Genomic DNA, 23,830 nt, shown 5'->3' with positions numbered 1-23,830 from the left:
TCCTTCTTCCTGTGTTTTCTTAGACTTTACTGACCATTTGGACTGTGTTTCTGCTAGAACTTCGAGTAGTTGTTTTGCTGTTGCTTGTTGGTAGTGGATGTCAAAGCCAAACCCTTTGGCCAGACAGTCTCCATCTGGGGTATCTAATGGCAGCAAGGTATTGCCAGCACTCCAGGTGCACAACTGGCAGAGCATCTGCAAGCAGTGGGAACTGTTCCCTGCCCAGCCACTTCCAAAGCTTTCTTTGGATAAAGGTGGTGGAAGTGCTCAGGAGTTGGCAGTGGAGTATGTCCTTTTGTTTGCATCCCCCTGTGGTCTGAAACATTAGCACTGGGCATGTGCCCACGCAGCTCTGTGCCCTGTGATGTCAATAAGACATGCTTCAAAAGAGAAAAAAGCATCAAACCAAACCAAATGGAATCAGAGAACCAAGCAGGTTGGCAGAGAGCTCCAAGCTCAGCCAGCCCAACCTAGCACCCAGCCCTGCCCAACCAACCAGACCATGGCACTAAGTGCCCCAGCCAGGCTTGGCTTCAACACCTCCAGGCACAGCCACTCCACCACCTCCCTGGGCAGCCCATTCCAATGCCAATCACTCTCTCTGACAACAGCTTCCTCCTAACATCCAGTCTAAACCTGCCCTGGCACAGCTTGAGGCTGTGTCCCCTTGTTCTGGTGCTGGGTGCCTGGCAGCAGAGCCCAACCCCACCTGGCTACAGCCTCCCTGCAGGTAGTTGTATAGAGCAGTGCCCTGAGCCTCCTCTGCTGCAGGCTGCACCCCCCCAGCTCCCTCAGCCTCTCCTCACAGGGCTGTGCTCCAGGCCCCTCCCCAGCCTTGCTGCCCTTCTCTCCACACCTTCCAGCACCTCAGCATCTCTCTGCAATGGAGGAGCCCAGAACTGGACACAGCACTCCAGGGGTGGCCTGAGCAGTGCTGAGCACAGGGGTGGGCACAAGAACCTCCCTTGTCCTGCTGCCCACACTGCTCCTGAGCCAGCCCAGGATGCCATTGGCTCTGCTGCCCACCTGGGCACTGCTGCCTCCTCTTCAGCTCCTCTCTGCCAGCACCCCCAGCTCCTTCTCTGCCTGCCTGCTCTCAGCCACTCTGGCCCCAGCCTGCAGTGCTGGACTTCTGTAGATTGAAAGCTCCTTCCCAGCTGCCTGCTCAGGCTGGATGGAGCCCTGATGGGTTCAGGTGGCCTTTCTGTCCAGTACTGCAGCAGTGGCTCTGTGCAAGCCTCTGCTGTGCTAGGTGATGTGCCTGGGCGAAGGATCGGATCCACTGACTACTGACAAGATGTGCTTGGCAGCTGCAGACTCCAGATGGTGAAGCAAAGCAGGCTGCTTTCCTGCAGCAGCAGTGGCATCTGGGCTCGTGGCTGCCTTTCTTCAGTCCTGCTCAACCTACTGGGCTCATTCACTTGTTTTATACCATCGCAGATACCAAACTGCTCCCGGGAAAGGCTGCTCTGGAATGCACTTTACTGTTGATGGGAAGTGATTAGCTCTTTGGAGCTGCTTCATAAAGTTAAAAGGTTTGGGATGGAAGTGGTGCTTTTATTGCAGTGAGTCATGTTTCGCAGGCCGGGAAGCTGGGGGTGCTAGGGCACATCAGGAGCTGCACTGCAGAAGAGTCTGGGGGTGGTGTGTGTTGGAAATTAAACAGCATCGTTGGAGAGGATCCGGAGGTAGTCTGCAGCGGATCGACATCTGAACCACAGCTATGAATTTAAAGTCACCCCCAGGGTTGTTCCCAAGGCTTCTGCAGTCCTGGAGCAATGCTAGAGAGTTAGTATCAGGCTAGATAAGGGGTGTAAAGCAGAGGTGGGTACAGTGAACATTGAGATGTCACCCAGGTAGGTGGCAGTGTGCAGGCTTCCTGAAACTCCTAGCTCAGCAATCACACAGAGGTCCTTTCACCTTCAGCCAGGTTAGTCCCCAGGTCAAGCCAGCTGCAGCAGGACCTGCAGCAGTGCTGCTGAGTGCAGGAGGAGGCCACACAGACTTGGCCACAGGCAAGGGTGAACAGATGCTGGCTCTGGGGCATCAGCCTACACTGTAAGTGGTTTTGACTAATTTTACCTCAGCTCAGTCTCCCCAAAGGAGCAAGAGCTGGAAACAGCAAGTCAAAGATCCAGGGCTGAGGTAAAACCCTCATTTAAACCCTCTATCACCAGGGGCCTCTTTTATCACTTGTCAGGCAAAGGAGACAGACTTCCACTTCAGCTCTGATCCCAGTCCTAGCCCATATCCCCAGCAAGAACTTGTCACTGCTCTGACCTTAAAGGACTGGCTGAGAGCAGCCCTGAGCAACAGGCCCTGGGGGTCTGGGCTGATGCAAAGCTCAGCAGGAGCCTGCAGTGTGAGTGCAGCCCAGACACAACCCTGTGCTGGCTGCAGCAAGAGCAGTGTGGGCACAGGGCAAGGGAGGGGATTCTGCCCCTTGGCTCTGCTCTCCTCACACCCCACCTGCAGTCCTGGGGGCAGTTCTGCAGCCCCCAGCACAAGCAGGACATGGAAGCGTTGGAGCCAGGGCAGAGGAGGCCACCAAGATGCTGAGAGGGCTGCAGCAGCTCTGCTCTGAGCACAGGCTGAGAGAGTTGGGGCTGTGCAGCCTGGAGAGGAGAAGGCTTGGAGGAGACCTTGGAGTGGCCTTGCAGGATCTGAAGGGGGCTACAGGAGAGCTGGGGAGGGACTACTGACAAGGTCTGGTAATGAGAGGAGGAGGAGGAATGGGTTTGAAGTGGCAGAGGGGAGATGGAAACTGGGTGTTAAGTAAGGGTTCTTTAGAGTGAGGGTGGTGAGACACTGGCACAGGTTGCCCAGGGAGGTGGTGGAGCACAGAATTACCCAATGTGATCTTTGATCACATTGGGTAATTCTGTGCTCCACCACCTCCCTGGAGGTGTTTGAGGCCAGGTTGGATGAGTCCTTGAGTGACCTGTTCTATTGGGGGTGTCCCTGCCTATGTTGGGGGGTTGGAAGTGGCTGAGTTTGAGGTCCCTTCCCACCTAAACCATTCTATGATGTCTGTAGTGTTTTTTCCCCAGTTAATCTGTTTGGATAGCTGAGTGGTGCATGTCTAAGCAGAGCTCTGCTGTTTACAGTTCTGAGGTGTTCACTGAGTCAGCTGAAAATGAGTAGCCACAGGCACTGGTAGTTAAAAATCCCTTCCCAAGGGCTTTGTCAAATGCAGCAGGATTCATCCAGCAGTGCTTCAGCCCAATCCAGCTTAACCCCCAGGCACAACAAGCTGCCATTCTGGTTCCTGACCACATGCACCTTCAGTGCCTGGGTGCTGAGAGTGTGTCCCAGGCTGCCCAGGGAGGCTGTGGCTGCCTCCTTGCTGGGGGTGCTGCAGGCCAGGCTGGATGAGGCCTTGAGCAGCTGAGTGTAGCTGAGAGGTGTCCCTGGGCATGGTGGGGAGGTTGGGGGTGATGAACTCTGAGCTCCCTCCCAGCCTGAGCCGTTCCAGGACTCTGTGACCATGCACACATGGATTTAGTTCTCTTTCTGCAGAGTACCCAACTGTCTTTTGTGTAGAGCTTCCAGTGTGGATCCCTTCCTTCTGCTGGGAGCCCCTGAAGTCAAACTCCACATTTCACATCAGCTCCTGCATCAGCCTTGGCTGCTCATGCTGACATCAGCTGCGCTTCTCAAGCAAATGCACAGTGGTTGTGCCTCTCAGGAGCTGAGTGTCTCACTGTCCACTGCAGCAGCTGGAGTGCTGGTTTCAGCAGAGGAACGGGGGCAGGATGGGCTGCTGACACAGGTTGTTTGCATAAGTGCCTCCAAACGAATGCTGCTCCTTCCACGCCGGCAGGAACGCTCTGCTGTGGATTTATCGCTTGTTCCACTGGTGTCTGACAGCTTACCTGGGAAAAATCCAGCTGGGCTCCGTGGTATACAAAGGGAAAAATAAGCCCAACTGCTATCTGTAGAGTGGAGCTCACCATTTAACACATCATAGGCACTGAATAATGAATGTAACTGCGAGGAATGAGTAATGGAGAAGCACAGAGACGTGAGCGGGGGCTTGGATTTCGTGTGCAGAGGAATTATTCACACACAGATGCTCTGAGTACATCAGTTTAAGTATTTAAATAAACCTAATTACTGAGCATGCTTCAGCAGCAGCTCTGCAGTTCTCTGCTGGCATCAGCCTGTTGTTCCCTAAGCACAGGCCCCACCAGAGCCCTGCTGAGTGGGAGCTGCTTCAGGAGGGGCAGAGACTCACAGCTAAGGGAGCTGCTTCAGGAGGGGCAGAGACTGAGAGCTAAGGGAGCTAAACCTCAAATTGCTTATCAAACCTTTCCCTCTTCCATCCACCTTTACCATTTATCACTTCAAATGCTTCTCACACACCCCAGCTCCTCAGCCAAGTACAGGCCTCTGAAACATCACTTTGACTCCCTCAGTGACTCAACCACTTGATAATTAGCAAAGTCCCTACCAAGATTGATCACCCCCAGTCTGATTAAACGCTCAGTGTGAACAGCTGCTGATTACATGCATTGCATTATGCAAAGCTGTCACCCAGACCATGCACTCCTCCTTCCCTTGAGCCATCTGCACCAGCATTCCTCTCTTTCATACTTTTCATGGCAGGGGGGTTGGAACTAGGTGATCCTTGTGGTCCCTTCCAACCCTGACTGGTTCTGTGAGGTCCCAGAGGTTTTTCTTACCAAGAGGTTGCTGTTGTTCACACCTGAGACACTTAGAGCGTGCAGACACACTGCTGCTGCAGAGCAGAGCAGAGCGTGGCTGCACGCAGCAGTGTGCCAACCAAACCCCACAGAGTGGCTCAGGTGGCACAGCTAAGGGGCACAATCCCCTCCTGCCCTGCTGCCCACGCTGCTCTGGCTGCAGCCAGCACACAGCTGCCTGCTGGCTGCGTGAGGGCACTGCTGGCTCCTGGGCACCCAACACTCCCAAGGCTCTTTCTTCAGAGCTGCTCTCAACCCACTCTGCACCCAGCTTCCATTTGTGCCTGGGATAGGCCTGACCCAGCTGCAGAGGTCTGTTTAAACGTGAAGCTTCATGCAGACTGGCAGTTTGAAGGGTTTATTGTGGGAGCACTCCTTGATATTCCCTCACTTCCAAAGAACACTTCTGTCATTCAGCTGCATGTGAGAAGCCACTTCAGTGGCTGCTTGCAAATGACAATAGTGATAACCCAGCACTATGGCAGAAGGAATCCCCCCAGAGAAGATATTCCCCTTCTCCCCAGGAAAGCAAGGCCTCACTGCTGCTCCTACCTGTGTTCCCCTTGCAGGTCTGGTTAGTGCAAGAGCTGAGCTCTGCTGCCCAGATGACCTGTGGGTGCCAGCGGGACCTGCATGGCACCATGCGAGGGAATACAAAGCTCCTGGTTCTTTCCTCCTCCATGGGAAGCAGCAGGAGTAACTCCTGCTTAGTTATGTAACACAGCTCCTGCAGAAAGCCACAGAAGCTTTGGGAAAGAACCCAAGCAGATTTTTTGGCCAGAGTTAGTTCTAAATGAGGGAGATATGGCAATATCCACAACTTGAATGCAGTGGACTGACTTGGCCCAGGTAATTCTCTTCTGATGACTTCTTTCTTGGGCACCTTTATTTAGAATCAGAAAGACTTGTTTTAGGGTAGGATAGAATAGAATAGAATAGAATCCAGCAGGTTGGGAGAGAGCTCCAAGCTCAGCCAGCCCAACCTAGCACCCAGCCCTGCCCAACCAACCAGACCATGGCACTAAGTGCCCCAGCCAGGCTTGGCTTCAACACCTCCAGGCACAGCCACTCCACCACCTCCCTGGGCAGCCCATTCCAATGCCAATCACTCTCTCTGCCAACAACTTCCTCCTAACATCCAGCCCAGACCTGCCCTGGCACAGCTTGAGGCTGTGTCCCCTTGTTCTGTTGCTGGCTGCCTGGCAGAAGAAACCAACCCCCTGTGGCCTCACCAGGGCAGAGTAGAGGGGCAAGAGAACCTCTCTGGACCTACTCACCACAGCCCTTCTAATATAGGCAGAAGAAGTCTGAGAGTGATGGTAAGAGGCAGAGCAGAGAAGGATGTGGGTGCTGAAGCCAGCTGCTGCAGTGTGGTGGTGTCAGGGCTTAAACAGCCTGGGGGAGTTGTGTCCTTTGTAACCTGAAGCTGATTTTTCTTGGCTTTCTCCCCTGACTCTGCACCAGGTGAGAGAGCCTTTAGCCACCTATGGAGGTTAACAGACCATAGCACACCGTCCCCAGGGAAGCAGCAGTGTCTAGATGATTGCAAACACAGCATTTGGAAAGTACCAACTCCCCCCCCCCCAAATCTTCATGGTGAATTTGCCTAATGTTAATACCTGCAGCACCTCAGTGAAGGGGTTTCTGAGCTTGCCTGTCAGTGGATTCCACACAAATGTGATGCCCATCAAGGAAAACCAAAACCATTGCAGCTACATCCATGCTTGCTTCCTTCCCAGGGGCGTTTTTCGGCCTCTCTAATTAAGGCAATGCTTTAGCAGTGCTCCTGCAGCTGCAGGTAATTGGCAATCACCACTAGCAGGGTTCTGATGAGGATTTACTTTGTTAAAGGAGGGAAAGAACTCAGAAACCTAGAAGGAAAGGAACTGCTTTATTCTGTAATGGCTCTAAGCCTAATCCCACAAGCAATGGGGATGAGTTCCAACCTAGGGCAGATTCCAGGAGGCAGCTTTTCTATCGGCCAGGCAGATGAAGAACTCAGAAGAGCTCAGCCATCAGAGCAGAGGGTTTTCACATCTGCAACCCCCTGAGTGTTAGTAGTAAAGGTTGCATTTTACACAGCAGAGGCATGCTGCTTTACAAACACTGCCAATGAGGAGACACAGGAGGGGGATCGAGAGAGAGTTCATCGTGCTTGAAAGCAAAGCTACAGCTAGAGTGAGTCATGGAACTGGTTGGGTTGGAAGAGACCTTCACCACAACAGAGACCAATTGTAACCACCAAGCCTTGGCCCTCAGCACCCCATCTGCTGCTGTTAAAAACCTCCAGGGATGCCAACCCCTCCACTTCCCTGAGCCTGTCCCAGCCCTTCACAACGCTGACAGCAAAGAAATTGATCATTATCTCCAACCTGAACCTCCCCTGGGAGCCACCTGAGGCCAACTCCTCTTATTCTGTCACTTGTTACTTGGTTGAGGAGGCTAACACCTCCTCTCTGCAACTTTCTTTCAGGCAAGAGGCTGTCCCCTCAGACTCTTCTCCAGACTTCAGTCTGAGCATCCCGGTTGTCTTAGCCACAGCTGATGGGACAGGAGAGAAGGAAAAGGAGGGGAGCCCCACAGGTGTACATGCAAATGGCCCTGGTCAAACAGCCAAGTTCACACCAGGACACAGAGGGTACACCCAGCCCAGCAAAGGTGCAGCAGTCCCAGCACCAGCACAGAAGCCCTTGAGGGCAGTGAAGAGGAGCAGGAGCAGGAGGTTCTGGCAGGAATCTCCTCTCAGCAAGCTTCTTCCTGAGCGTGATGCTGATGGTCTGGGATGCACCTGGGAGCCACCTCGAGTGAGCTGCCCATGGTCTGCAGCCCACAGCTGGGCTGGGATCCTGCCCCAGCCAGGACAGCATCATCACCAGCAGTGATTGCTGTCCCCCCAGCCTGGCTGGCTGCTCTACCCCAGCCATGGCTACGCTGCAGGGCAGAACAACAGCCCCAAAGGAGAGGAGAGCAGATGGTAAGCTCCTAACAGAATGGCTCAAGCTGCTTCTGCAGCAACACTTTGCAGACTTTCAGTGGTCTTTCTAGTCCAAGAGTTGGTGCTTGCTGGGAGCAGATGTCTTCAGTGTGGGGGTGCTGAGAGTGTGTCCCAGGCTGCCCAGGGAGGCTGTGGCTGCCTCCTTGCTGGGGGTGCTGCAGGCCAGGCTGGGTGAGGCCTTGAGCAGCTGAGTGTAGCTGAGAGGTGTCCCTGGGCATGGTGGAGGGGCTGAGCTCTGAGCTGCCTTGCAGCCTGAGCCAGTCTGTGATCCAGGTGTGAGGTGGGCAGCAGTAGCAGGTGGTGGCAGATGCACTTTGCAGATCAGAAAAAGAGTTTGGTTTGCTGCTGAACTCAAAACACTGCTTTGAACTTCATTCCTCAAACAGGAGATTGTGAAGCGCCGAGAGCAAAACAACCTTCTCAGGTGTCTGAGCTGAAGCTGAGCCACTGCATGACTCTGCTAGTGGGCAGGTGGCTTGCACTAACAGCAGAAAGCTTTTCTGATGAGTTCATAGAAGTTGATGTCTTTAAGCTGGAGAGGTGCCCCTGGGGAGATTTATGGCACACTTGAAGTTCCAGAGGGTATCCATCAAAGGAGCCTGCGTGGCCTCGCTTTGCATTCCAGCACTGAGTTGGCTTTGCCCTGTAAATAATTAATGCCACCAAGAACTTAGCAGCTGAGCTGATAACCAGCACTTGGCAGTGCTGATGTATGGGGGCAGAGCGAGGAGCAGACTCCTGGTAGCTGGGCTGCACAAGGCAGGCTGCAGTCAGTGGTCCAGGCACTGGGGTTATTGTTATGGAAGAGATGGAAGCTCAGGCTGCAGAGGCTCCCCACAGGGGTGCTGCACTGCTGGCAGCCTTTGGAAGGGCAGAAGCTGCTTCTGACTGAAGGTGTGTGAGAGCATTTCCCCTCTCCAAGGCCTGCTCCAGCTGTGTCAGCAAGCTGTGCTGCCCTCCACGCTGCCAGCAGCCAGGACTGGGCACAGAGGTGGTGCAGACTCTCTTGGGGACTGCTCAGGTAGTGAAATCCCAGCTGGGGCTTTGTACCCCACTGCAGTTTTCTGTTAGTTACTATTTTGAGGCACAGGACTCTGGTGCTGCCTTGTGGCATGGAGTTCCACCACTTAGCTGCATAGGAATGCAGTCTGTGAGCTTGTAGGCACAAGGCTGTGCAGATGTCCAGAGAAGCAGCATCTGTAGCTGCAGGTCTCACCCCATGCATTTCTGCAGCTTGCACTTGGACACTGGAGGTGTTCAAAGCCAGGCTGGATGAGGCCTTGAGCAACCAAGCCTAATTAGGAGGTGTCCCCACCTGTGGCAGGGAGGTTGCAGTAGGTGGTGTCTAAGGTCCCTTCTAACCTAAGCCATTTCAGAGCTCTGACATTTCTTATGGATGGGGATTGAGACCTCTTATGCCTTCTAGAAGGTGTCCTTGAAGATCTACCAGCTCCCTTATCCCTGAGGGCAGGCTCCCAGGGAGTGCTGACTGCCTGGAGCAGTCTGCTTGGAACTGGATGCCATCTGTACCACAAACCTTCCACTGCTGCCCTGTGTATAGCCTGTTCCTACCCATCCAGAAGTGTGTCCTTGCAGCTCACAGCGGGTCAGGTCCCAGGGGAGAGCATTTGCAGTGTGCACTTGCAGCCCAGAAAGCCAAGCAGAGCCTGGGCTGCAGCAGCAGCAGTGTGGCCAGCAGGGCCAGGGAGGGGATTCTCCCCCTCTGCTCTGCTCTGCTCTGCTCTGCTGAGACCCCACCTGGAGCCCTGCATCCAGCTCTGGAGCCCCTGGGACAAGAGGGCTGTGGAGATGCTGGAGAGTGTCCAGAGCAGGGCCAGGAGGATGCTGAGAGGCTGCAGCAGCTCTGCTGTGAGCACAGCCTGAAAGAGTTGGGGCTGTGCAGGCTGGAGCAGAGGAGGCTCCCAGGGGACCTTCTTGTGGCCTGCCAGGGTCTGAAGTGGGCTCCAAAAAAGCTGGGGAGGGACTTTTGAGGCTGTGAGGGAGTGGCAGGAGTGGGGGGAATGGAGCAAAGGTGGAGGTGGGGAGAGTGAGGCTGGAGGTGAGGAGGAAGTTGTTGAGCAGGAGAGTGGTGAGAGGCTGGCAGGGGTTGCCCAGGGAGGTGGTTGAGGCCCCATGGCTGGAGGTGTTTGAGGCCAGGCTGGCTGAGGCTGTGTGCAGCCTGCTCTAGGGTAGGGCGTCCCTGGGCATGGCAGGGGGTTGGCACTGGCTGCTCCTTGTGTTGCCTTCCAGCCCTGGCTGACTGTGCCCGGGGCTGGTGCTGCAGGGTGCGTGCCAGTGTGCGTGCCCAGGCGCATGGTGTGCAGGAGCCTGGCGCTGACTGTGCCAGCGTGGGGTGGCTTTGGGTGCAGGCAGATGGATTTGCTGAGCCATCTCCTCAAGCATGTGTGACTCAGAAGTGTTAGCCACACTGGAATGATTTCGTGCCCCTGCTGCCTGCACGAAGTGACTGAAGTGTTCCCCTAGGCAGGCTGGAAATAGCTCCCTGCTCCGGCTGCCGGCTCCAGGGTGCTCTGGAGGTTAGGTAGTTGCTACAGAGTGCTCCGCAGTTTAGGCTGCTCCTGAACATCAATCAGCAACAATCCACCTCTGAGAGACAAATCAAAACATGCAATAATATGGAAGAGAAATGTTATGATGGAGTTAGGAGAGTCACCGTGGCATGTGTGGAGGGTTTAATGACTGTTTGAAGAGAAGGTGGCAGGAGCCTCGTTTCTGGCACAGGCAGCGAGGAAGGCTGCTCCCCCTGGGGAAAACCACCCACTGCTTACCTCCAGAAGCAGTGAGCAGAAGCAGGAGTGCAGAGCCTGATGAAGGAGACCTTCACATGGAAGGGGCTGCAAATAGAGCTGAGGTCAATCTACTCAGAGTTTAAAGGCAGGAAGGTTAACCTGTATCGAGGTCACTGCTGAATGAGTGAGGGATGAGGAGGAGGTCAGCCATGCAGGAGCAAGGGACAAGCTGTGGTTCACTGAGTTGCAGCTCAATGAAACAAAGGGATAGGAATGAAGCCTTGGGGCGAAAGACTTGGGGGGAGGGGTTCTGTCAGCTGTTTTCTAATCACACACAACCCAGAGTGGCTCAGGCTGGAAGGGAGCTCAGAGCTCACCTCCTCCACCCTCCCCACCATGCCCAGGGACACCTCTCAGCTACACTCAGCTGCTCAAGGCCTCATCCAACCTGGCCTGCAGCACCCCCAGCAAGGAGGCAGCCACAGCCTCCCTGGGCAACCAGCGTCCGTCATTGGGCTATGGGGGAGTATTGCACTGATCACATTATCCTGATTCCATGGCATTTGTGTGCCAGTAAAATAGACATTATTTGGTTTGGGCCTTGGCAGGGGGTTGGGAAAAGCTCCTGTTAATCCCTCTGCTCTCTTTTAAGCTTTCTATTGAGATAAGCTTTCACCCAAGTGGCTTTTTTCCTAACTTCTGGTGCATGTGGCTCCCTCAGAATGAGCTTTGCACACACAAGTCCTTACTATTTTGGACCATCCTTTTCTAACTGTCCTTTCTGTGCTTTGGAGGCAGGAGGGGTGCAGTGTACTTCTGTCCTGCTCTGCAGCTAGCAGTGAGCAAAGACTGCTCCAAATAGAAAAGCTTGGATCAGGACAGAGATTGTCTTTGTGTGGTATCAGAGAATCACAGAATCCAGCAGGCTGGAAGAGAGCTCCAAGCTCAGCCAGCCCAACCTAGCACCCAGCCCTGCACAACCAACCAGACCATGGCACTAAGTGCCCCAGCCAGGCTTGGCTGCAACACCTCCAGGCACAGCCACTCCACCACCTCCCTGGGCAGCCCATTCCAGTGCCAATCACTCTCTCTGACAACAACTTCCTCCTCACATCCAGCCTAGACCTGCCCTGGCACAGCTTGAGGCTGTGTCCCCTTGTTCTGTTGCTGGCTGCCTGGCAGCAGAGCCCAACCCCACCTGGCTACAGCCTCCCTGCAGGCAGCTGCAGACAGCAATGAGCTCTGCCCTGAGCCTCCTCTGCTGCAGGCTGCACACCCCCAGCTCCCTCAGCCTCTCCTCACAGGGCTCTGCTCCAGGCCCCTCCCCAGCCTTGCTGCCCTTCTCTCCACACCTTCCAGCACTCAACAGCTCTCTGCTATTCAGGAGCCCAGAACTGGACACAGCAGTCCAGGGGTGGCCTGAGCAGTGCTGAGCACAGTGGTGGGCACAAGAACCTCCCTTGTCCTGCTGCCCACACTGCTCCTGAGCCAGCCCAGGATGCCATTGGCTCTGCTGCCCACCTGGGCACTGCTGCCTCCTCTTCAGCTCCTCTCTGCCAGCACCCCCAGCTCCCTCTCTGCCTGGCTGCTCTCAGCCACTCTGGCCCCAGCCTGTAGTGCTGCTTGGGGTTGTTGTGGCCAAAGTGCAGAACCCTGCACTTGGCCTTGTTCAGTCTCATCCCATTGGCCTCTGCTCACCCATGCAGCCTGGCCAGGTCCCTCTGCAGGGCTCTGCCACCCTCCAACATCTCCTCACCTGCTCCTTGCTTGGTGTCATCTGCAAACTTACTGATGCTGGACTCAGCCCTCTGGTCCAGAACATTGATGAAGATATTGAAGATATCAACAAAGGTACAGAAGCTATCAGTAAAGATAGAAGCTGTTCTGTGGAGAGCTGCAACGTCATCCTGGTGTGGGCTTCACTCTTCTAAAGGTTTTGTCTCATTTTCAGTGAAGCATTTTTTTGAGGGCAGTGAGGTTGTGCAGAGTGCTTGTGGCGTTTGTACACTCTAAGCAAATCACATCCATGCACTTCACTGCTCTGCCTTTTCCCCCAGGAGGGAAGGGAGGAGAAAAAGCTCATTTCAGTCTTTTATGGGGTTTTTGTTTCTCTTTTGGGGGGTGTCAGTCTTAGGGACAGCCATATTTAGAACCTTGTCATATGCATCATTTCTGAAGCCATGCCTTCAGCCCTGCCCCTTCATTCCTAGCTAGTCATTAGCATGTGCTGGCATTAAAGAGCCATTAACTGGGACGTGTACTGATGCCAGGACACAATTACATTAATCTAATACCACCACAGCTAATCTATTTCAGACCTGTGTGATAAATTTAGCCTCTGCCAGGGGGGTAATAAAGCAGATGGGCCTGCCAACATGGTTTAGTTATTTACAGCTGGGGGTCTATGAGCACAGAACCCTGGAGTGGCTCAGGCTGGAAGGGAGCTCAGAGCTCACCTCCTCCAACCTCCCCACCATGCCCAGGGACACCTCTCAGCCACACTCAGCTGCTCAAGGCCTCATCCAGCCTGGCCTGCAACACCTTCAACAGCCACAGCCTCACTGGGCAGCCTGTTGGAAGGCACCTCTAAGGTCACCCCAGAGCCTTCTCCCCTGCAGGCTGCACCCCCCCAGCTCCCTCAGCCTGTGCTCACAGCAGAGCTGCTCCAGCCCCTGAAGCATCTTTGTGGCCTCCTCTGGCCTCCCTCCAGCAGCTCTGTGCCCTCCTCTTGCTGGGGCCAGCAGCACTGGAGGCAGGATTGGAGGTTGTTAATGGTCTCTTCTGCCAGGTCAGGTCTTGGCACATTATGCTGCTGAGGTGTTTTCCCTTTGACCCAGGATGGAAGACCTCAGAAGGCCTTGACAAAGTACATCCCTGGGTGCTGCTGCTTTCAAATGAAGTAAAAACTAATGATACACTGTGAAAAATGGGTGTGAAAGGCTGCGGGGCAGAGCCTGCAAGCACCTCCACATGCAGGTCCTTCGTGTGCCCCTCCAGGCAGCCACTGGACATGCAGCGCCCAGAGCCACAGCCAGGTCCACTGGGACACTGCTGATTGGAGCTGCCCTTGTCCAGTGGCACAGGATGCCCTCAGCTGCACACAGCCCATCACAGACTCAGCAGCACTGCCTGCCTTTCCTCTGCCATTCTCTCCCTCCAGAGCTTTGACTTTCCCCTGCTTTCAGGGGAGCTCTGTGCACAGAAACAGGTAGACATCAGCATAGCAGCATTTAGCCTGCCCTGTTGACCAGGAGCTGGGGGGCTCTGACAAGGAGCTGGGGTCTCTAACAAGGAGCTGGGTGTCTCTGTCCAGAAGCTGGGGGTCTCTGACCAGGAACTGGGGGTCTCTGACCAGAAGCTGGGGGTCTCTGACCAGGAACTGGGGGTCTCTGACCAGAAGCTGGGGGTCTCTGACCAGGAACTGGGGGTCTCTGACCAGGAGCTGGGGGTCTCTGACCAGGAACTGGGGGTCTCTGACCAGAAGCTGGGGGTCTCTGACCAGGAACTGGGGGTCTCTGACCAGGAGCTGGGGGTCTCTGACCAGGAACTGGGGGTCTCTGACCAGAAGCTGGGGGTCTCTGACCAGGAGCTGGGGGTCTCTGACAAGGAGCACATGGGTGCTCTGAAGCCTTTTCCACGGAAGCAAGTCTTCCTTTTGTTCTCACTCAGGTGTGATCAGCTGCTGCTGCTTCCTCGCTCTGAAGTTGAGTGTTGGCCAGACAGAGGCTCAGAATGGAAGGGATTTTGTCTTCAGTCCTGTGGCAGAGGGAAACGATCCAGTGGCCACCACAAAACTGGTGACTTCCACCCTCTAGGTTGTTCAGCTGTATGAGGAAAAGGCAGAGTCAGAGCTGGCAGCTGGGGCAGATGAGGGTGCAGAGTGCTGAGGGTGACTGCAATGCATTGAGTCCTTTCTGGGAGCAGGTATGCAAATTGGGAAGCAAAGGTGGGGAAAGGGAATGACTGTTTTTGTGCAAAACACACCAAAGGCATGTGGGACAAGTCAGAAGAGCACTGCAAAGAGCTAGAGCAGCTGCAGGAGGAGGAGGTGTGTGGAGCACAGGAGGCCTGGGTGTGATCCCAGGGAATGCCCTCGGGTAGCAGCGAGGGCTCCTGCGTGTGCTGGGTGCTGCCCTGGAAGCACTCAGCCTGCGCAGGGGCACCAGGCAGCAGCAGGGCTCCGTGGTCTGAGGGCATTCTGTCGGTCCATGTGCACTTGGGACTTGCTGTGGGACTTGCTTGTGCTGCAGATCACACATTGACTGCCACCTTTCTGTTCCTTCTAGACTGTTGCTGCAGTTTGAACAGATCTCCTGATTTAATTTCATCCAAAAGGAATCCCCTTCACATGCAGAACATGCCCCACAGTCTGAGCCAGCATGGAGTAAGTGGGGAAACAGGGGAATGCTGAACTGCTGATCTGAGCCTTGTCGCTGCTGTAGACACGTTGCAGCTAATCACCCACGGCTTGCAGAGGTTAGCTTCCTCAGGATGGAGTCTCCTCAGCTGGCTCCAGCATGCCCAGCTGGTCCAGGTGTTCCTACACCCATCCATCCTCTCCCTGCAGCATCTGAGCCCTTTGCCCCTGGTGCACCAATTAAAACAGAGCCAATTGATGTTGGTGACCTTTTGGCTAAGGGAGAAACTTAAAGAGGGGCAAAAGAAAGGCACTGAAAAGAAGAGCCAATATTCTTGGGTGTCTGCTGGAAGGCTTCCTTCTCCTTTGGGAAAGCTGGGCCATTAAGGAGCTGCCATTGCCCTCTACTTCCTTTTCCACCCTAGGCAGCTCTCCCAGGAAATCTTCTCTACAGTTCCTCTTACTGAGGTCTGCAGTGCATTGCTTTTCGTTTGAGCTGTTCTCCTCCCACCTTAGAGAGCTCTGCTCTTGGTGACCAGCCTCAGCCACATTACCACTTCAGCTCCCCGTTCTCAGCAGTTCCCTCTGTGTTAATTGGAGGCAAAGGTGCTGCAGCCCCTGCCCTCCTCAGTCTGCTCCCGGAAGCTCTCAGGAGCTCCCTTTCCAGCCTGTCTGCTGCTGCACTCACTGAGGCTGTTCGTGCCCTGCATTCTCACGGGGGCTGTGCTCTGCTTCACCCTGCACAGATACAGCATGGCTTGGGCCTGCTGCTCTGGGAGGGCAGTCCCACGGGGGCAAGGCTCTACGCTTACGAGGACCCTCCCCAGTCAGTCAGCAGTTTACTCCTCCATGTCCTGAGCCTCAGAACCAGGGAATTCATCCATGCCCCAAGCTGCTCTTCCTCAGCAGGAGGTACTACCTGAATTTGGGCTCCTGCATCTCCCTCCCTCTCTTGACTGTTCTGCCATTTCTGAGGCCACAGATGAGCTGCATGGAGCAGAGGGGGGATCTGCGTCTCAGGTCCAGCTGGGCTCACAGCTCTGGGTGTTGAGGAGGTACAGCTGCTTTTTCAGCAGTGCTGCAGTGGGTCCCTCATTTGCTGCTGGGCCTTGGCTGCCTCCCTAAGCATCTGCCCCTCTGGACAGTGTCCCCCTCACCCCCCATGTCTGATCCTCCTGCATTCCCCTCCAGCTGTTCAGCTACTTTTCCTCTGGAGGTCCTCCTGCCCAGTGTGCTGTTGATAAACCTTTTGGCTTGTGTTGGCTTCTCTGCTTCCCCACTTAGCTTGTGGCTCTGGCACCACTCTCTTAGGCAGAGATTCTTCCATTCCTGCTTTCTGCTTTTACAAGGGTGCAGGTCCTTGTTCCCCAGTTTGAGCACAGACCCTGCACTAAAGAACTCCTCCCTAGAGCTCCTGTGCTGCTGCAACTGCAGGCATCCACCCTGCATCTCCCTGTGTCCTCAAAGCTGCAGACTGAGGAAGATTTGCTGGCAGAGGTGATCATGGTGCTGCACCTGTGCAGGGCCTGGGCTGTGCTTTTGAGAAGTCCCTTTGCCAACCAGTCTCTTAAATTGCCTTGTAGCAGAAGTGAGTGAGGCAGGGAACTCTTGGCTCATAGACACAGAGCTTTTGTTGTCCTTCAGCAATCAGGAGTCCAGCCATGCCATGGGAAGACTGTGCTGTGTGAGGACTTTAGAGGAGAGGCTGAGGGAGCTGGGGGTGTGCAGCCTGCAGCAGAGGAGGCTCAGGGCAGAGCTCATTGCTGCCTGCAGCTGCCTGCAGGGAGGCTGTAGCCAGGTGGGGTTGGGCTCTGCTGCCAGGCAGCCAGCACCAGAAGAAGGGGACACAGCCTGGAGCTGTGGCAGGGCAGGTCTAGGCTGGATGTTAGGAGGAAGTTGTTGTCAGAGAGAGTGATTGGCATTGGAATGGGCTGCCCAGGGAGGTGGTGGAGTGGCTGTGGCTGGAGGTGTTGCAGCCAAGCCTGGCTGGGGCACTTAGTGCCATGGTCTGATTGTTTGGGCAGGGCTGGGTGCTAGGTTGGGCTGGCTGAGCTTGGAGCTCTCTTCCAACCTGCTTGGCTCTGTGATTCTGTGGCTTGCTGTCATCCCTCAGAGTGATGCAGACAATTTGGGGTTAAGTCCTTGGCAGGACTTCTGTTTGCCAAGGTAACTGATAACCTCTCTAAGCCCTTTGCCACGATGAGGTTAGGTAGGTCCCTTCATCCCTGTGGTTATAATGCTCCTCAAAGAGTGAAGGCTATGGGTTTTGTTCCCTTTGGACTAGAAGAGCAGGAACTCCGAGGCTGTTAGGTAACAGAGGAGTTATTTTCAAGCCACTTCATGCATTTCTCACAGTTCCATTTCCCATGCCCTAATGGCTTGCTGCAGAGATTCATCTCTTCCTGCTTCACCCTCAGTCCCCTTTGTCCACTGAGTGTATCAGCAGAGCAAGGTGCTGCTTGCTGGAAGCTGCTGGTAGCTGTTTGGAGAGCAGGCAGAGTTTGTACTGAGCCCTAAGCTGTGCACAGAAGTGCCAGGCCATGAGGTTCTGAAGGCTGTGCTTGACTGGAGACACTCCAGCACCCCTGTGGTGTGGCTCATGGGCTGGCTCTAAGTGCAGCCCTTCTCTGCAGTGAGCACAAACCACACTGCAGGAAAGGCTTTAGGGAGCTCCATGTGTAAAACACAAGGGAAGCACAGAGCAAGGAGAGGCCTTCTGGGGGCTTGCCTAGTTGGCAAAAACCAACCCTGAGGTGAGTGAGTCCTCCTAACACCGGCACACTGTCATTTAAAGGTGTTCCAGTGCCTTCCCTAGCTGGTCTTCTTCCACTGCTATTCCCAGCTCCTGCTGATTTGGATTCCGTGGCAACCCAAATCAGGGAGTATTTAAGATAGTATTTAAGGGAATATTTAAGATAATATTTAAGATGATATTTGAGGCCTTGAGTGACCTGCTCTAGTGGGAGGTATCCTTGCATATGTAGGGGGGTGGAACTGGCTGAGCTTTGAGGTCCCTTCCCACCTAAACCCTTCTATGATTCTATGTGGCTGAAGCCTGCAGGTTCTGCAGGTTGGAGTCCTAACGTGCAAGGTTTGTCTTAAAATGGTACTCCTGGATTGTCTGGATATGGTAGAAGACCTCTTGAGAGGAGGAGTCCTGGTGCTAAGGCTGCTGATGGGAAATTAATTACTGCAAAGTACACTTTTAGTGAGCTGCTGCTGACTGGGCTGTTCCTGAGGAGAGCCCTCGGAGCCCTGCGGGTCTGCCAGCGCCCTGTGCTCCAGCCCTGGGCAAGGAGTCGCCCTCTCAGGCACAGGGTGGCTGTGTTGGTGACTACAGAGAGGAGAAGCTCTTTGACAGCCAGGCTGTGGAATCCAACTTTGTTCTGATTCTAAGCATATCACAAATCAGTGCAGAGCACCATTGCAAACCCAGATGTGCTGGGACAGGTCAGACCTGCTTAGTTTTTGCTCTGCTTAGCTGCAGTTAATGTTCACCAGTTGTGCTTCTCTTGGTTTTGTTCTACTGCTGGGAGAGATGGAGGCAATCTAGGAGCAGCAGGGAGCAGTAAGATGGAAAATGACATGCAAGGAGAGACAGTGAGCTGTGGTTGTTTAGTCTGCACAACCTACCTGAAGGACAAACAGGAGCAAACCAATCGTGTCATAGCATTGCAAATTCAGGTGAGGTACAAAGAAAAGATTATTGACTATAAAGCTACACAGTAAAGTGCTTAAAGAAGATGGAGAATCTCTTTTTGATGAGCAGCTCCCCATGAGTGCCCTCATGCAGCCCATCAGGCAGCTGTGTGCTGGGCTTCAGCCAGAGCAGTGTGGGCAGCAGGGCAGGAGAAGAGATTGTGCCCCTGGACTCTGCTCAGACCTCGCCTCCAGTCCTGCCTCCAGCGCTGCTGGCCCCAGCAGCGGGGCACAGATCTGCTGGAGGGAGGCCAGAGGAGGCCACAAAGATGCTGCAAGGGCTGGAGCAGCTCTGCTGTGAGCACAGCCTCAGGGAGCTGGGGGGGTGCAGCCTGCAGGGGAGAAGGCTCCAGGGGCACCTCAGAGCTGCCTGCCCAGAGCTGAAGGCAGCCTGCAGGAAGGCTGCAGAGGGACTTTGCATCAGGGGCTCTAGAGACAGCCCAAGGGGCAATGGTTTGGAGCTGAGGCAGAGCAGGCTGAGAGTGGAGCTGAGGAAGGAGTTGCTGAGTGTGAGGGTGCTGAGAGTGTGTCCCAGGCTGCCCAGGGAGGCTGTGGCTGCCTCCTTGCTGGGGGTGCTGCAGGCCAGGCTGGATGAGGCCTTGAGCAGCTGAGTGTAGCTGAGAGGTGTCCCTGGGCATGGTGGGGAGGGTGGAGGGGCTGAGCTCTGAGCTCCCTTCCAGCCTGAGCCATTCTGTGCCTACACAATCTCTTTACCTCTCCAAGCCCAGGTAACTGGTCTCAGTGACAGGCACGCAGGATAAGCTTCTGTCCTCAGAGCCCTGGGTGGGAATCCCTGGAGAACAGCAAAGCCTCTGCTCCAGCCTTGTAGTCCAACATTTTAGACACAACAAACAGCGGAGCTGCACCAATTCCTCATCCTTTTGCTATGTAAATATTTAGTGCAGTCCAGTCCACAAAGCTGGCTGCTGTTGGGGAGAGAGCAGGTTTGCTGACTGTCCTCCAGTGGCCACCTGCAGCTTTTCTCTCTGCTTTCTGAAGCCAGCAACCACTTGTCTGAACGACAAAATGCAAGGTGGATGTTTGGCTACACTTTGAGCATGACTGAGTGATCTTCAAGCTGCTGTGTGAAAAGCAGAAGCGAGCCCCTGGCAGGGAGGCAGATTAAATCACCTGTGCAATGTCTGCAGGCTAAGCAAGCACAGCCAGCACCAGCACTGCCAGCAGTCTTCCCGAAGAGTGGCACTTCCCATGCCCAACATGCAGCTGCTGCAGCTTGCTCCTGAGAAGGATGCAGGCAGAAGCAGTGCAGCCAAGCTGCGCTGTGCCACCCTCTCTGCTGCTGGGGTCAGCCTCTCTGCCTGTGGGGACAGGAGTCCTCGTTCTGCTCTGGAGGGCCAGTGTGGAGCTGATGCTGAGGGCCTCTTGCACCTTGTGAGTGAATCCATGATTCTTACTTACACTTGCTGACATCAGTGGATTGATTTGCTTCTTGTTATCTGGGGGTTTTAATCCTCAGAATCATCTCCAGAGGAAGACACCAGTGTGCTGTACAGCAGGATTCTTCTCTGGTTCTGACTGAAATTCCTTTGTGGTGCTCCATCTTTCTGGGGGAGCCCCAAAGCTGGACTGATCTTGGTAGTCTGAAGTGCATTGCATGAGCCAAGAAGACCTTCCTCTAATGGAGCTTTCCAACCCTGGCAGCTCGTTAGCCAAGCTGTGCTGCTCCTGAAGGCCTCTGGGTCTTTCTCTCCATCTGTATAGTTCTAACTCAGTCAGGCAGGAGTCTCCTCTTACCCCAGCCTCTCTGGGCCGGGGCAGGGAGGTATCGCCACAGACAATGTGCTGGGCAGGGATTGTTTGCCTAAGGAGAGCTCACCTGGTGCCTGCAGGACATGTCTGACCGTTTCCTCTGTTCCACTCCCCAGTCTCATCTCCTGGCAGTCACTGCGCAGCTCAGGAGGTCACTTTCTGGGAGGTGATTGCATTTGTCAGGGAGCGAAGGTCACAGTCGCCCTCTTTCAGCTTTATTCCTTCTAACAGCGTTTGTGAGCTGCCCTGCAGAATGCAGTGTCTGTCTGCTAGCACTGAGTCGTGTACCTGCGCTCAAAGTGCCCTGCTGCTGTCCAGAGGCTGCGTGCAAACCGTGCCGTGCCAGCAGGCTTGCAGCCCTGCCAGACCAAGGAGTGAGGGATGAGAAGCGTCCCTCAGCAGAGCAGAAGCCCTCCTGGGCGCCTGTACCCGAGGCTCTGGCTGCTGCAGCTTGCTGTACAGATGAACTTCTCTCTGCCCCAAGCAAACAGCAATATGCCAAACGCCCAAACCGGGGGAACAAATGAGTTTCTGTGCTTCAGTTCCCCTTCAGGAACGTGAGAGCAGTGACACCTGACAGAAGGGCACTGAGAGGAGCCGGAACGTTAATTAGCAGTTGCGAGGAACTCTGCCACTTCACTGAGAAACACTGCTGGGAGCCAAGGGGGAGGCTGGCAGCACTGGCTTCAAAGCAGGGTCTTAGCAGAGCACAGTAAGTGCAGAGCAAAGGAAAGAGTGGGATGGAAGCAAACTAATGAGAAGCTGCCAAGGAGGAGTGGTGCCAAGCTGGTGTGGCATCAGCTGGGATTCAGGAGGGTGAACACTAGGTGCAGTTACAGACCTGCTCATGGAGGTGCATGCAGGGTGGGGCAGGTGGGGCTCTCCTGGGCAACTTTCATTTCAGCATTTCCAGTTTCCTGCAAGGTTGACTTTGCAATGATTTCCTTTTCCCTGCTCCCTGGGGTGATGTTCTTATTTCTCATGATTTCCTTCTTCCTTGGGATCATTTTCTCCTTGTTTCTTGTGACCTGTAGCTTGCAAGTCTCCTCAAGAGGCAGATGAGTGCACTGAATATGCCTTTTCAGCTAGAAAGCATGTTTATATCCACACCACTGACTCAGTGCCATCGCAGAGCCCTAGAATGGCTCAGGCTGGAAGGGACTGCGGAGTCCCGGAGTCTCCCTGCTCAGTGGAAGGGAGCGGGCAGGTGGGTGTGTGGAGCTTGGTTGCTGGCTGGCTTAAGCCACAACAGACAGTTTGGATGGCAACAGCACTTCTGCTAAGAAGGCAGCTCTTGGCTGCATGGAATCAGTGACCTGCTTTGCTAAACACTCCACGAACTCTGGTGGAGTCTCCAGCTTCTCGAGCAAGTACACTCTGCATTAGAGGCAGCTCTATCAGCAGCTTTTGTTGCTGTCCACTTTCTCTGGGCTAGTTCTGTTTGTGGCAACTCTTTATTTTCTGGCTCAGGCAGCTTCTAGGTTTGCAGCCATAGGTATCCAGCTCCCACTCTGTAAGTGGCATCTGCAGTTCCGACTGCAGCAGGATGTCCCTTGCAAACCTGTGGCAGTGTGGAGAGCTCACTGCAGCCCTGTCGTGGCTGGGCAAGGACAGCAACTCAATCACGTGCTGTAAAGCACAGTTCTGTTTGTTGTCTTCGACCACCCACATTTGCACAGCTTTGCTTCAGCTGTGAGTGCAGTGGTGCCAGTGTGCTTGGCCCTGATTCCATGTCCTGGGGACACTGTTGCCCAGATATTCCAGGCTAGTCACTCATTTCACAGCCCAGCCACCAGACCAGCAATGCAAGTTCTCCCTCTTCTGCCTCTGCTATTTGAGTCAGCAGTGGCTTTGAGACACTGACTCAGCAGGCAGGTGAAACTTGCTCATTCTGCACCTAGACAGCTGAAGCTGGATGGCAGTGGCTGGACAGGGCAGCACTGTGTTCCATGGGGAATGCAGCAAGGAGCAGCCAGGGATGAGGGTTCCTGGCTGTCTGTCAGTGTGCCAGACCATTCTGTCCCTGCAGGTTCGTTTTCCTGTCAGTGGTGCCACTCTGCAGTGCTCAGACTGTATCGTTTGGTTGCCTTGTCTCAGCCAGGGACTCCCTTTCCTATTTCTGCTCAGGTGAGCTGGACTGAACCAGGCCAACCCTCAGCACTTCTGAAGCTCTGCCTTGCAGTGCGCTCCTGGCAGTGGTGAGCAGCTACTGCTGAGCACCAGAACAATCTTGCTTCGCTGGGTTTTTCTCACAGGATGCTTGCCTGATGACTTTAGCTGCTGGGGAAAGCAAAACCTGCTGGTTCCAGATGTAGCAGTGGCAGTGTTTGTTCTGACAGTTCACCCCCTGGAATAACAGGTTGCTTTATCTGTTCAGCAGTTGTCACTCCAGCTCTAGCATCACCTTTGCAGCAGAGGAGTGCTGCTGCTTCCCATCTGCACCCTTGGCTGTTACCCTCCCCCATCCCCACTTTGGAAAATCACCCAGACTAGACTCAGCTGAGCTGGAAGTTGGATGAAGCTTTACATTTACAGCTTAGCAGAAGGTACAAGCAGAGAGTTACAATATATAGACAGAAGTAGGCAAGGGAAAAAGTAATACAGAAACACAGCAGCCCTCCCAGAAACCTGAGTCCCCAGGAGGGGTCCTCAACCACCCTTCCACTGCCTCCCCGCCCCTCTACCTTACTCCAGACTTTGCCTTACACTCAAGGTAGTTTGGAGGGTCGGTCAGGGGGGTTAGGAAGCAGATGGATTAGTCAGGCAGGTTAGAGAGAGAAGTGCAGCCCAAAAAGCCCAGAGAGAGACTCCGTTACCAGCACTTATGTTGTTGTTCTTGTACAGCTCAGCCAGCCTGAGTGCAGCAGCCATCACCACTGTTCCCTTTTCACAGCCTATCAGCTGCTTCTCCTCACCAGCACATTCCAGCCAGGCTCAGGCCAGCACACCTGTAATCCCCCCAGCACCCCGACACCCGCCAGGTCTGGCTCCTGCCGGGTCCTGAGCAGAGCTGGGGCGTGGGGGCAGCTCTGGGCGTCCGCAGGCGTGAGGCCATCGGCTGCGCTGTGCTTAGCTTGCTCGGGAGGAGGCTGTTCCCTGCAGTGAACCTGTGTGTGTTGTTGGTTGTAGGATGGCATGGGGAATTTGAGAGTCACTAGCAAAGGAGTGCGGCTTGAAGGAGTGTCTGAATTTCTGCTTCCACTATACGTGAGAGAAATCCACTCCCGGAAGGTAGGTGCCTTTCAGCTTTCTTCTCCCCACCCCCCAGCTAATCTGAGTGCATCTCTGTGGCCTCAGGCCACGAAGCTGAGCTCCTACAGGAGCCTTCTAAATTAGCACCCGGTAGGGTGACAGTCCCTGACAGTGAAGGCTTCCTCCATGTAAAAAGCACCCTACTTTTTCCTGCACCCTTGCCTGCCTCCGAGAGAAATGTCTTCTCCTGAAGGACAGAGGTGCAAAGCACCTGCACTGCCTGCTTCAGAGGTCCTCAGCACTGGGCATGGGGCATCTGCCTGCTCTTAATGTGGGCTCCGGCAGGCTGGGACGGGTCACG

General features: G+C 54.6%; 1 protein-coding gene across 14 annotated transcripts in view; it reads left to right on the top strand.

Moving 5' to 3' along the window:
* Nucleotides 1–23,830, top strand: part of SGCZ (sarcoglycan zeta) — a 165,021-nt gene that overhangs the window by 98,167 nt on the left and 43,024 nt on the right. For 11 of the 14 annotated variants that reach the window (XM_064149354.1, XM_064149340.1, XM_064149345.1 and 8 more), the window contains one exon: nt 23,407–23,508. The exons of 1 other annotated variant lie outside the window; for it this stretch is intronic. In XM_064149354.1, the coding sequence (XP_064005424.1) occupies nt 23,407–23,508 (102 nt within the window). Of the gene's footprint in view, nt 1–14,737; nt 14,836–23,406; nt 23,509–23,830 lie in introns of all 14 variants that reach the window. 2 more of the 14 variants (XM_064149353.1, XM_064149352.1) reach the window with 1 other exon arrangement.

The sequence above is a fragment of the Pogoniulus pusillus genome, chromosome 9, assembly GCF_015220805.1.
Source record: "Pogoniulus pusillus isolate bPogPus1 chromosome 9, bPogPus1.pri, whole genome shotgun sequence".
Lineage (NCBI taxonomy): Eukaryota > Metazoa > Chordata > Aves > Piciformes > Lybiidae > Pogoniulus > Pogoniulus pusillus.
The sequence above is the reverse complement of the archived record's forward strand: the minus strand, read 5'-3'. Positions and strand labels throughout refer to the sequence as shown.